The sequence below is a fragment of the Leopardus geoffroyi genome, chromosome D3 (genome assembly GCF_018350155.1).
Source record: "Leopardus geoffroyi isolate Oge1 chromosome D3, O.geoffroyi_Oge1_pat1.0, whole genome shotgun sequence".
In the NCBI taxonomy this organism is placed as follows: Eukaryota; Metazoa; Chordata; class Mammalia; order Carnivora; family Felidae; genus Leopardus; species Leopardus geoffroyi.
In genome coordinates this window covers 78,023,664-78,036,886 of record NC_059339.1, presented here as the reverse complement: position 1 = coordinate 78,036,886, position 13,223 = coordinate 78,023,664, and the positions used below count along the sequence as shown (strand labels likewise).

Genomic DNA, 13,223 nt, shown 5'->3' with positions numbered 1-13,223 from the left:
CAGTATTTAATATTTGTAGAGAGACAATACAGGCATTTCGCCTAAGCACAGGAGAGACACATGAACAGAGATAAATAAATTCACCAAAAAAAGGAAACCTTGCTTTGGGAGAGACTATGATAAAGCTCTATAGATGTAGTGTGTTGACGATGCAAAATCTTTGAATTACTGAGATGTTTTTGCCGGTTTTCTCTTAAATTGTTTGTGTAAATGTAAATGACACAACTAGATACCTGTTTGCTCGATTAGTGATGGTAGGAGAGCTGATAAAAACATCTCAAACAAAACTATCAGCACAGGAGGGGGTGCCTAGCGGGCTCAGTCCGGGGACCGTGCGACTCTTGATCCTGGGGTCGTGCATTTGAGACCCACGTGGAGTGTACAGATTACTTAAATACATAAATAAATTAAAAAAAAAAAACATCAATATAAGAAAGTTTACCAAAGCATGTCATGTTATCCCTCGAAGCATAGCCCATTTTTACCTGATGACCCATTCAAATGATAACAAGGACATAACTTCAGAAGAAATTCCGTCCCTATAGATGCTAGCTTTCTTGACATTTGAAGCACACTTTTTATTTTTTAAGGGTTTTTTGCTTTTTGGCTTGGTTTTGGTTTTTGGTTTTTGTGGTTTTGTTTTTGTTGTGTTTGGGGTTTTTTGTTTGTTTGTTTTATTTTTGTTTTGAGCGAGAGAGAAAGCATGCGGGCAGGGGAGGGACAGGGAGTGCATGAGAATCCCAAGCAGTCTCTGCAGCGGCATCTCAGAGCACAATGCGGGGCTCGAACTCCCCAGCTGTGAGATCATGTCCTGAGCTGGAATCAAGAGTCAGATGCTTACCTGGCTGAGCCACCCAGGTGTCCCAGAGGCACTAATTTTTAAGCGGTTTAGTATATTCAGGATTCAGAATGAAGTTTCTGTGGGATTCGATCTTCTTCAGCTCCCTCAGTGATGGTCACAGCTTCTTAATTCTGGTATTATTGCATTTCTGATTTTTTTTTTCCCCGCAAAGGTCCATCAGTTTTTGCCACAGTCTAAAGGGTGAGGGGCTGCGCTCTGCTCAAGTGATTCGCTATTGCTTTAATCCAAGACGCAAAGCCTGGGAAGGCTTCACTTATACTTGCTGTGGAGGGAATGACAGTAACTTTGTTAACGTGAAGGATTGCGAACGCGTTTGTGCAAAAGGCAGTGAATTTTTTCTTGCTCAATTTTATTTATTTTTTTTTAACTTTTTTAACGTTTATTTATTGAGACAGAGCATGAATGGGGGAGGGGCAGAGAGAGAGGGAGACACAGAATCTGAAACAGGCTCCAGGCTCTGAGCTGTCAGCACAGAGCCGGACGCGGGGCTCGAACCCACGGACCGTGAGATCATGACCTGAGCCGAAGTCGGACGCTTAACCGACTGAGCCACCCAGGGGCCCCTTCTTGCTCAATTTTAAACTAACTAGAAGCAATTCAGAAGCAAAATTATTCTTTAATGTAACCATTTTGCGAATAGCACTTTGCCATTTCTAGGTGACTTTTCAAATATACGAGTTATGGTTTTCTCTTAGATATAAATGCAAGTCGGGGGCGCCTGGGTGGCTCAGTCGGTTAGGCGTCTGTCTCTTGGTTTCTGCTCAGGTCATGATCTCATGGTTCATGAGTTTGAGCCCCGCATCAGGCTCTGCACTGACAGCATGGAGCCTGCTTGGCATTTTCTCTCTCTCTCTGCCCCTCCTCTGCTCTGTCTCTCAAAATATATAAACTTAAAAAAATTAAAAAATAATAATAATAAATATATAAATGCAAGTCAAACTGTTTTTTAATTCCTGGTAGCTTTTTGTTAGTCAGCATTGACAATTACAATGATGTGGGCATCGTGGGAATTTTTTTACATTCAGAGTCCTGAGGGGGAGAGGGGGGCTTCTGGGTGGCTCAAGTCAGTTAAGCGACTGACTTCTGTTCAGGTCATGATCTCCCCGTTCAGGGGTTCAAGCCCCATAGAAACCATAAGCTCAGTTGAAAAGGAATCCAGACTAGGCTAGGTATGAAACAGCATTCTCAGGGCCTCTGCTCAAACTCAGGCTTCTTTTTCTTTAACCATTAAAAAAAAGTAAAGATTGATACCTTCCTTTCAGGGCACCTGGATGGCTCAGTTAGTTAAGTATCCAACTTCAGCTCAGGTCACGATTTCATGGTTTGTTGAGTTTGCGCCGCTGGTCCCAGCTCAGGGCCTGGAACCTGCTTCAGATTGTGTCTCCCTCTCTCTGCCCCTCCCCCGCTCATGCTCTGTCTCTCTCAGAAAATGAATATAACATTTTAAAAATTAAAAAAAAAAGAGTTCTCAGAACATACATAGTTCTCAAGCCCGAAGATTGCGAACTGTTCAAGGCTTTCCTGCTATTCCCTGTATAAAAGAGTGGCAAGGCCGCTCGTAGCAAACCTAATTAACACCAAGGGTTCGATTCCGGCTCTCCAAAGAGGCAAAGGGACAGGAGTCACTCTTCCAGAGAGGCTCAAACCAAATCCTGCAGATCCCCCACCCTTTACAGAGCCAATCGCCCCCCTGCCCCCAAGCCCTCCTCCTGAGATGCCCCGGGGCAGCCCTTCATCCCCCACCCCCCCCACCTCCCAGGTCCCCGGCTGGCTGTCACCCTCTCCCTCTCCCGTGGTCACCCTCCTCCTGAAGCCCCTCCTCTCTCCCTCCCCAGCTCAGGGAGGCCATACACATTCCACACTTTCAGCAGGAAGACGCCATCCAGTTGGAAGCTACAAATTAGGAGGATCTTTGGAGTTCTCACACTGGAAGGGCACTTGAGTGACACCTACTTCTGCACACGACTGGCTTCGGATGAAGCAATATTTGCTGCTCGGGGTGGGGGCGGAGGAAGGGTGAAGCGTGAGGCCATCGAAAAGGAAACCGCCAAGGCAGAGGCCCCAGGGTGGCCAAGGAGGGCTCCCCGGGTCTCTAATGAGGTCCCACATCTCTGAAGGCTCCTTTAAATAAATCACTCTCCAGGCAGTACTGCGAGGGCACTCGAGACCCACGCCTGGCACGAATATCTTCTTTTTCCGCTATCTCCTCTGCCAGTTAAACCGTAAGTCCCTTGACAGCAGAAGTCATGCTAAACGTCCCCGTGTTTTCCACTCCTGCCCCAGAGCTGGAACCCAGGAGGCGGTGATCAGCCATGTGCCTGCAGACGGAAATCGGTGAAACGATTTTGGTTTCGTAACGAACATTCGGCAGCTTACGTGACCGAAGTAAACACGCAGCCAAGACTGGTGATAATCTTTAATAGTTTACAGCTACAGTATAAAGTTTTACCTGTATAAATACAATTACAGACCATAAATATCCATAGGGCAAAATATCTGCCTCCAGACAGATCAAAAAACATCGTTGCCACGAAATAAACTAAAAGCCTTAAGTAACACTGCAGAAAAACAGATACTGAGGTAATTTTTCATCTAAAGTGACTACAGCCTATCATGAAAACATTCTTACTGTTCAAGTACTTATGAAAGCCTGGTCTCATAATCTAAAAATGTAACTTTAACGAATACGCTTTGAAACTGAACAAAATATTTTAATTATAAATAGGTAAAATAAATAAGATCATTCTTGCTGAAATTCAATCATGACATTATTATTTCTTTTTTATGTATTTGGGGGCTTTGTCGGTAGTCTGGCCTTCTAACAATAAAAGGGGGAAATTCATGATACCTTTCACAGAACCTACATATTATTATAATGCAAATTACACATATAGATGAGATTTCCATTCTGGATGAGCAATCCATTCTCTTTTTTTTAAAAAGTATATCCTATGTAAAACATGCTTAATTTCTTTTAAAGGACCACTTCTTGAAAGAGGTACACTGACTAGTATGAGAAAAGGCAACTTACAGATTTTCAAAACTTCTTTAGAAATACATTCATTTTCCTATCAAGTTACTTGAGAATTTTTGTTTCACTAAGTTTTAATTACAGCAGTAGAAAGCCTAAATTGCTTTTTTCCCCCATTATTTCTCAGTATGCAAATTCCCACGTTCTTTATGTTGTAACATTCTAACCGGTAAGAATCTTACTGGCACCATATAACGTCTCTATCACATTTCTTCCCAAGTACAGACTTTCCAGCGAAGATTCAGAGGAACATAATTCAATGAAGGGTCATCCGAACAGAAGCAATACATTTTGAGTCAAAAGGAAAAAGCTTTCAAATTACCCTATATTTTGTAGTGACCTATGGGATCAACATTCGCCATGACATTGTGTTTCCAGAATGAAATCTTTACTTTTAACAAGGTAATGTATAAACCGAAGACTATACAGCACTTTTCTGTCTTCCAAAAGTGAAAACCAACACTGAACATTCGCTCTTTCTTGCCCCTGCCCACCGTTATCCGTTTGCCAGCACCCCTGGGCAGCAACCTTCAGCACACATACCAGAATAATTTTCGAAGTAAAAACTCAAGGTATAAGTAATTCATTCCTTATGTTGCACAGTTCCTCCATTCTTGCTTTACAAATAAACAAAGTTGTCTTATAACGTTCTCCCAAGCCCCAGAAAAATGACTTCTGGGAAATCCCCGACAGAAATCCTCTTGGATGTATCCCATCCTGGTTTCCAAGGGCATCCAAAAGCAAGTGAGATCTCCCTCACAACCTCCATTACAAGGCAGTCTCTTCTAACTGATGAAATTTGCATCCACTGGGGAACCTTCCGTCTCAAAGCCATCTCCTCATTCGAAAGCTCCCAAAGCAGTCAGGTTCCCGAGCGGAAGAGTTTGGATATCAGATTCATAAGCTTCTGTCGGAAATTCAGTTTGTCTCCAAATCTCCGGAGCTGCATGGCGCATTCCACTTCGGGCTCTGAAAAGGAAAGCAAACCATCAAAATCATGCTGACATGACAAGCTGTAACCGGCAAGAGCCCCATCCGAGGGGCAAGCTGAGTGTGCATCCAGCGAAGCGTTTATGTCAACTTTAGCTCTAAGCACACCCATTTTCTGAACGTGAGAAAGGTTACTTAGAACACACACGACATATGTTAACACGGTGTGACTCATAAACAAAAAAACAACAGTTACAGTAAGAATGAAGACTTTTACTTTGAAGTCTTTTTTTTTTTTTTAACGCATACCGGATGAGGTAAATGTCATCTTTCTTTCAATAGGGACATTTATGTCACACACCGCAGTTTAGTGAGCCTTTGCCAGCCTCAGATGATGTAATCCTTTTCTCTCTCATTTAAGGCTGGTTAGGGGAACAGAAGTCGGAATTCTAAACTTTTTTATGTTGTTTTCAAGTAGGATTTATTTTATAAATGGCAGTAATTCACAGCTCATATTATGCCTTCATTAATAGGCAAATCCAAATGTGTTCTTATCCCCATTTAAAAAAAACTCTTTGAAATCTAGTAAGTCTCATAAAATCTTGTATCCAAATTAAGCCCACATTCTCTAAAATAACTTAGAAATTTATATTCTACTGTAAATCAAATTCTTCCTACAAACCAATTTTTTTTCATACCATCTTCCTATACTTTTTTTTTCTTTGGGGGCCAATAATCTTTTATTTTTTTTAATATAATTTATCGTCAAATTGGCTAACATACAATAACACCAATACATAAATTGGTGTAAAGTGTGCTTTTGACAAACCAAATTTGTACCAATCTGTTGCCTTTATGAGTGAAGCAGAAAATATAACGTTTAACTCACATGTGTACTACGTTTGAAACGTGAGATATTATAATTAAACAAATATTAATTGAAGAAAAAGGATTACTAGGAGAGTTAAAAAAAAATGATCCCTTTCACCAAAAAAGGGGGCAGAAAATAGCTGCTAGTTGTTGCCTAAATCTTTATTAATTACACTTCTATAAATGTAGCAACAAAAAAAAAAAATTGTAACTAGGTGGAGTGGCGATCTTCACTAAACCTATTATGGCAATCATTTCACAATGTATACATATGTCAAATCATCATTTGATATATGCATATACCACATCAAAGCTAATACAATGTCACAGGTCACTTATATCTCAATTAAACAATGTATTACTATCTAATTAAGTTTAAGAGGGACCTTATTACTGGGAACGAAGTTAAATGGCAGGCAGGTTATTCTCAGGTTAGGCCTTCCCAAAACCGGAGAATTCTTGGACTTCCCAAAGGGTAGGCCAAGCTTTTTCCCTCCCAAGCAAGACCCGAGAGACAGCAACAAGGTACCAAGTTAGCCTTGGCCTATCGTCAATCACCACTTCCTTTGCACGCCTCAGGGGCTCTATAAAGCGAAACCAACTTTAAAAGGGGGCCATTATCGTCTGATGCAATAGCAGTAGGACGGATTTCGAGCCCAGAGCCTTTCTGCCTTCTTCGCTACAGCCCCTTGGCAGATGACTGCCTTGTTTGGTAAGATTTAGAAGGGGAGGGGGGAGGGGGGGTTCTGAAAAGTTATTTGATGGGGCTATATGTGGGGACGAGGGGAAAGTGCATGGATTAAAAACCACTGCAGACCAACTCCTGTTCTTCTCCTATCCCATCCCCGCAATAATAACGATTGTTAAAATGTTGCACTTTTAACAAAGCAGCAAAACTTTCTAGGCTCCTGGCTGCAGTGGTCCTCGCAGGGCCTCTGTAGCGCTCCATCAGTCCTTTGTGGGAGAGCGTGAAGGTACCAAGCCAAGTACTGCTTTTTTGCGTTGGGGGGGCCCGAGAGTGGCCACACTCGGAGTGGGGACCTCCATGGTCCTCGCCTCTGGAGGAAGAGGGCTAGTCTCAGGAAGCGCTGGAGGCTCCCCGAGTCTCTCTCCCGCCCCCACCTGCCGTGACAATGACTTTCTCCTCGTGATGGTCGCCCGCACTTGCACTTTTCCTCCCCGCGGCCCCAGGGCTGAGCAACTGGGGACGCAAAGCAAGCGAAGCAAGCGAAGCAAGCGAAGAAGAGGCTTTCTGCCTCCGCCCAAACCGCCCTCTGCATCCCAAATCGGGTTTCCTCCCGCGCCGTCTCCACGGTCCCGGGGGAAACCCCGCAGGGCTTCCTGGAGGCGCCCCCAAAGCACATGCAGGGGCGCAGACCTGCCCGACCCGGAGGCCGCGTGCCGACGGACTGAGCCCGCCGCGACCGAGACCCCGGCCCCGGCCCCCGCCCCGGCCCCGGCCGGGTTCTCAGCGGGACCCAGCTGCTCCCTACCTGCCGGGGCCCGCGCGGGGCTCGGCTGCGCGCTCTTACGCGTCCTCTTCCCAGGCATCTCCGCCAGCGGCCGCCTGCTACCGTGCCGCAGGAGCCCGGGGTTCTCGGTCCCCCACCCCGAACACCTCGGGGCGGCGGCACGCGAGCTGCACGCGCGGGGGGGGACGGGCCGGACCCGGGCGGCGGGACCCAACTCTACCAGCGACGACAGGCGCGCGCGCGCACCTCTCAGGTCTGAGCGCCGGCCGGCTCCCGCGCTCTCCTCTTATGGGGACTTCCCGGGGACGGTGACGTAGCGAAACTTGACTCTGCGCCCGCCCCGTCCCCGCCCCCTCCCCCCCCCTCCGAGGGCAGCCGCGTGGGGAGGACCTGCCCGGACTCGCTCGCGGTCCGCGGCGGCGCCGGTCCGCGGCGGGGGGCTCAGCGCTGTCGGCGCGGAGACCCTGCCCCGCCCCAGATCGCTCCGGTCGCGAACGGGGGCCGGGGGCCGGGGGGGGGTCGGGGCCGAGAGGCTGCGCCCGCCCGAGGTCGCGGCCGCTGCGGTCGTGGCGGGAGTCCGGGAGTCGCGAGAGGGGAAAGTTCTCGTGGCGGGAAGGCTGGGGGTGGGGAGGCAGGGCGCTCGGCGCTTCCCGTAAACCCGCAGTTAGAGACTCCGGGCCAACCCTGGAAGGAGTGCGGGGGGGTTTGGGGGGGGGGGAGGAAAGCTGGAACTGGGGGGGGGGGGGAGAGGTAGTTGCGGGGCAGGGGAAGGGAGACAACTTTCATAGCAGGGGAGAGGATGCCAGAGGCGTGCGAGAAAGTACCAGCTTGAAACCCCGGAGCCAGCAAGCCAACGCTGTTTTGGTTTGAGTGGGGGTGCCGGTGTGTGTGGATGCGATGTAGGGCGACAAAGGGACGAGCTCTCGGCCCGGATCAGGTCTGTGTGGAGCACATTGCCCCCGGATAGGTCCATGTTTCTCCCATCTGGATGCTGCGTAGAAACACAAGGAGAGTAGACCGTAAAGTGCCCTTGTGGACGGGAGAACGAGGTATCTGGGGAATAGGAAGTTATTTGCACGATGCTTGCCCGGGCCAGGCGTAACTCCATTCTTATCAAGAGAAGTGGTAATTTGGGGTGGAGAGAGGGTACTGGGGGCCAATTCACGATAAGGGCTTCGGTAGACCATTTCTCATTCTGTCCCCGGAACAACCCTACGAAACTGTCATTCTTAACCATAAAAGCCGCTTTACAGGTGTGAAAACATTGGCCAAGAGTCGTGCCAGGATCTGAACCTGGGCCGGGCCCTACGGAGCAGTGGCCTTCCCAGTAACGGGAGGGGGGTTTGGGGTGGTTGTGGTGGTTGTTGTTGTTGTTATTGTTTTGAAAGTGAATGGTCTTAATTATCTGCACTGTTCAGTGGCGAGGTTACAAATTGGCCACTTAGGGCTGTCTGGCTCCCAGGAGTGTTTGCTTTTGGTTCAGGGTATTGACTTGCAAAATGTCTTCTGAAGATTTGAAGTGGTTACCAACATTTAAAAATTGAGAGATTACATTAAAATCCCCGATCTCTGGCGTCCTTTGTAAAAGGCGAAGCTGGGACAACCCAGGCTCCGTTTCCGAGCGGAGCAGAGCTGGCTGGAAGTGTGGGAGCCTCTCCCGCTTGGACCTGGGGCGGGAGCTCCCATCCGCCACACTCCCCCCTGTTGCGTTTGCCATTTACATTACGTGGCCCCAGTAGGCGTTTGGGCTTGTTTATTTACCTGAGATCACCCGATCAACGCAAAGCTGCAAGTATTTAGTTATTCATGGCTTGGTCCTACAGCAGTATAGACAACGCTATCATCGTGGAACCAGACTCCTCCTGAGTTTAAACAACGTAGTTTTGAGTGTGGTAAACACTCGGAGGGTTAAGAGGGGGCCGCACTGAGGAGTTATCCCCTGACCTGGGAAGCGCGGCAGAGATGCGGCCTCCAAATCTTTTGTCACAGCCCAGAGCCACGGGGACTCTCCCAGGGCTCATTTTGACTGTGTTAATACTTAAGGAACACCATTAACTTTCTGACTGGATGAATTGGGAAACTTCTGGCCACATCGTGCACCCTGAAATGCAGGGAATACATTCAACGAAAGAAAAGCCAGTCCTACGGTTGTTTACCTACAGAGAGGGTGCCAATCTCGTCCTGGAACATTATCATTACAAAAGGTTGTTGGCCACGTGACCCCTACTAGGTACAAACCTTAGGCAAGTAGTGCCTTTTAGCGAATTGCAAATTCAGCTTGCTGGGAGGGGAAGGGAGGAGAGAAGCTAAGAGGAGATAGGCTTCAGAGGTGGGTCAAGTCAGCCATTTATGGAGGATTTTCAAGATTCTGGATTTGAGGGCGCGCGTGTGGATCAGTTGGTTAAGTGTCTGACTTTGGCTCAGATCATGATCTCAGGGTTAGTGGGTTCAAGTCCCTCATCTGGCTCTCTGCTGTCTACGTAGAGCCCACTTCAGATCCTCTGTCTACCTCTGTCTCTGCCCCTTCCCTGCTCGCTCGCGCTCTCTCTCTCTCTCTCTCTCTCTCTCAAAAATAATCATTAAAAAAAGATTCTGAGGGGCGCCTGGGTGGCGCAGTCGGTTAAGCGTCCGACTTCAGCCAGGTCACGATCTCGCGGTCTGGGAGTTCGAGCCCCGCGTCAGGCTCTGGGCTGATGGCTCAGAGCCTGGAGCCTGTTTCCGATTCTATGTCTCCCTCTCTCTCTGCCCCTTCCCCGTTCATGCTCTGTCTCTCTCTGTCCCAAAAATAAATAAACGTTGGAAAAAAAAAAAAAAATTTAAAAAAAAAAAAAAGATTCTGAATTTGAGATGGTTCATAAACTGTCAGATTTAACATTCTATTAAGGGAGTTAGAAGCTGAGTGTGGAAAGGCTCTCTTACCTGTATACTTCTCTGGAAAAGTGACGTATCATTTACTGAGAGCTTGTGAGAAATAGAAACATATCAGCGTATTTTGACCCCCGGGACTGACATCACAAAGACTTATCAGGAAGCATTAGAACACCCAGTTATCTGTTGAATGGGAGAAAAGGCGGAGAGGGGAGGGGCTGGGATAGGGAGGGGAGAGGGAGAAGGAGGAAAAAAGAACGGTGAGGACCATTTTTAAAGCTATTACCAGGTATCAGTTTTCATGGACCAAGTTCAAAAATAACAGTGTAAACCTGGCTATGCCTGTGTTGTCATGAGAGCGGATTTTTTTTTTTTTAATTACTTAAAAAAAAAAACAAAAAACACACACAAAACAGAACAGAAAACATGATTAGTAATAGAACAGTCATTCGCGTGTTTCGTGCAGAAAATAGGATTTGGCAGGAAAACAAAGAATATGACAGATGTAAGGGGGAATTTCAAGAGAGCTGTGACAAATACATACAGGCTAAGGACCTGAGTCTCTGTATTCCGATAAAAGGAGACTTGCTTTTTTCTAGTTTGGTCATTGTTTTTTTCCTGCGAGGCACGCTTGTTAACAAGAAATGGGCCCAATGCATTCATCAGTTACATCTCTCTTTAAACAGACACTGTGCTGGGCTCTGGGAGACAGTGCTCCCTACCCCCGTGGAGGTTATGCTGAAGAGACCAACACCTCACAAAGCCAATGTGCATGAGAACCACCCAAGTCTCTGGTGAAAATGCACATCTGATGGTGAAAATCTACCTGAGCTCCACAAACTCTGGTGATGCCCGAGTGCCTGTCCCCTAGACCTCGCTTGGAGTAGCAACGGCTAGAGGGTGATACAGGTAAGGACACAGGCGGGTACAACGAGATGTGCGTCGAGGCTGTCCCACGGAAATTATGGGGGACTATGGGACGGCCCCGGAGGGCCATGGGGCAGGAAAGGACATCTGCGTAGAAAGGGACTGAGGCATAAATGGGATCGGCTAAGCAATGAGGCCAAAGAAAAGAAGTATGTTCTGGGCAAAGACTGCAGGGCAGTGTAAGGAGGAAGGGGTGAGAGGCGAGTGGAGACGGAAGCCACCTCAGAAGTCTGTGTATTATTTGGGGGGGGGGGGCCACGGGGGAACCACTGAAGGTTTTAGGCACGTGGGTGATAGGATCAGATTCTAGACAGTTCACTCTGGCTACACTGTTACTAGATGAGCTGAGCTAAGAGGGGTGACGCTGTGACTCATGAAGATATGTGCTGTGGTCATCCTCCTCCACGATGGTAGTGTCCACAAGGACAGTCACAGTATTAACCCCCGTCTCATCAAAATCCCCACATTTCCATGGGGCGCCCGGGTGGCTCAGTCCGTTGAGTGTCTGACTCTTGATTTCGGCCCAGACCGTGATCCCAGCGTCGTGGGATCGAGCCCCGTGTTGGGCTCTGTGCTGAGCGTGGAGCCTGCTGAGGATTCTCTCCCTCCCTCTGCCCTTCTCCACCTGCCAACCTCCCGCCAGTAAAAAAAATACAAAAATAAAATTCCCACATTTCCTGATTAGGATAGGACCACATTCTATTGGAGCAAGACTTGATATTTTTCAGCACGATTATAATTGTCTCCTATATTAGGGTCCTAAGGCTGCCACGACATAGTACCACAAACTGAGGGGTTTGAGACAATGGGAGCGTGGGCACCTGGAGGGCTCTGTCAGTGGAGTGGGCAGCTCGTGATCTCAGAGTCACGAGTCCAAGCACCGTCTTGGGAACAGAGCGTAGAGATTACTTTACACACATAAAATAAAATTTTAAAACAATAGTTCATTCCCGCACAATTCTGGAGGCTGACATCAAGGTTTGGTATGGGCAGGGCTGTGCTCTCTCTGGGGTCTCAATGGGAGGAAATCTCCCTTGTCTTTTCAGCTTCCCGTGGTCGCCTGCAGTAATGACCTTCCTTTACTTGTAGATACGTCGCTCCAATCTCCGCCTCAGTCTTCACATGGCCTTCTTTCCAAATTTCTTCCGAAGACATCAGTCATTGTTTGAGGGTCCTCCCTGCTCCAATAGGATCTCATTTTAATGAGACTCCATCCGCAAAGACCCTGTTTTCCAATAAGTTTACGTTCATAGATGGAGGTAGGGGATGATGAGATGGGGGGGCCGTATACTTCAGCATATCTTTTTGAGGGACGCAGCTCAAGCCATCACATCTCCCTTAGCAAGGGCCTTTTAAAAATTTCTGTATATACATTTTCTTTCATCCTATTTGCAATTTGCACAATTTGTAAACCAAAAGGCCCTTAGTAAACTTGACAGTGGGTTCAAGCGGCCAGAAATAAAGCTCAGAGTAGTGTGGTTAAGATAAGAAATGAGATGGCTTCTAAGGGAACAGGTTTAGGACACCTGTCAGCCACAGAAGGCATGCGCATCTTCGTTGGAGACTGTGATATGATGCCTTCCCTTCGTCCCACCCCCAGGCTTTTCACTCACAAGGCCAAATGAGTTTTTGATAAATTCTTGGGTGGCGCTTGAAAGCAAATTTAATTTTCGTTAGTGCAACGTATAAGCACATTGTAAAATTTGGACTGCATTTTAAATTTGTTTAATCCCCCAAAGTTTCTATGCTTCATTTTCTTCTCTCTGGTTTACAAATGTTGTTATGTTTGGGAGACCGGGGTGGCGCAGTCCATTGAGCGTCTGACTCTTGATTTCAGCTCAGGTCATGACCCCACGGTCGTGGGATGGAGCCCTCTCCCCCTCCCCCCCCCCCCCCCCCCCCCCGCGCTGAGCGTGGAGCCTGCTTGGGATTCTCTCTCCCTCTGCTCCTCCCCCGTTTGCGCACATGGTGATGCGTGCTCTCCCCCCCTCCCCCAATTAATATATTTTTTTCTGTTTTCTTGCTGGATAATCACAAATAATGATCATCAAGCATGTTTGTGCTTTATTCATCTGTGAAGATTCCAGAAGAGAAATAGGCAGTGTTATGGCTCAACAAGTATCAATTGAACAGTAGAAATCAGTCGGTATCACTGTGTTGTCGATTTTCAACAACTGGTAAATTCAACTGACTTAGAGGATTTAATCAAGACACAATTAGGAAATGCTGTGTTTATTAGAATCCAGAGCGTCTGATGATAAAA

General features: G+C 47.4%; 1 protein-coding gene and 1 long non-coding RNA gene across 2 annotated transcripts; one reads left to right on the top strand and one right to left on the bottom strand.

Annotated features, from left to right (window-relative positions):
* Nucleotides 1-3,263: 3,263 nt before the first annotated feature.
* On the bottom strand, nt 3,264-7,439 carry PMAIP1 (phorbol-12-myristate-13-acetate-induced protein 1). The gene is made up of 2 exons (XM_045457656.1): nt 7,187-7,439; nt 3,264-4,862 (listed from the first exon to the last, which is right to left on the bottom strand). The coding sequence occupies exons 1-2, from the start codon at nt 7,242-7,244 to the stop codon at nt 4,756-4,758; spliced, it is 165 nt and encodes a 54-aa protein (XP_045313612.1). The 5' UTR covers nt 7,245-7,439; the 3' UTR covers nt 3,264-4,755.
* LOC123587698 lies at nt 6,292-12,977 on the top strand. Its single transcript, XR_006707462.1, has 3 exons — nt 6,292-6,405; nt 10,720-10,942; nt 12,007-12,977. It is a non-coding gene; the product is annotated as an uncharacterized LOC123587698 (long non-coding RNA).
* Nucleotides 12,978-13,223: the final 246 nt, after the last annotated feature.

Bases quoted from the DNA above. Each gene is read 5' to 3' on its own strand.
- PMAIP1 (XM_045457656.1), bottom strand. From the start codon at position 7,244: ATGCCTGGGAAGAGGACGCGTAAGAGCGCGCAGCCGAGCCCCGCGCGG. The intron at 4,863-7,186 runs GTAGGGAGCAGC...TTTCCTTTTCAG, and splicing joins CCCCGCGCGGGCCCCGGCAG to AGCCCGAAGTGGAATGCGCC.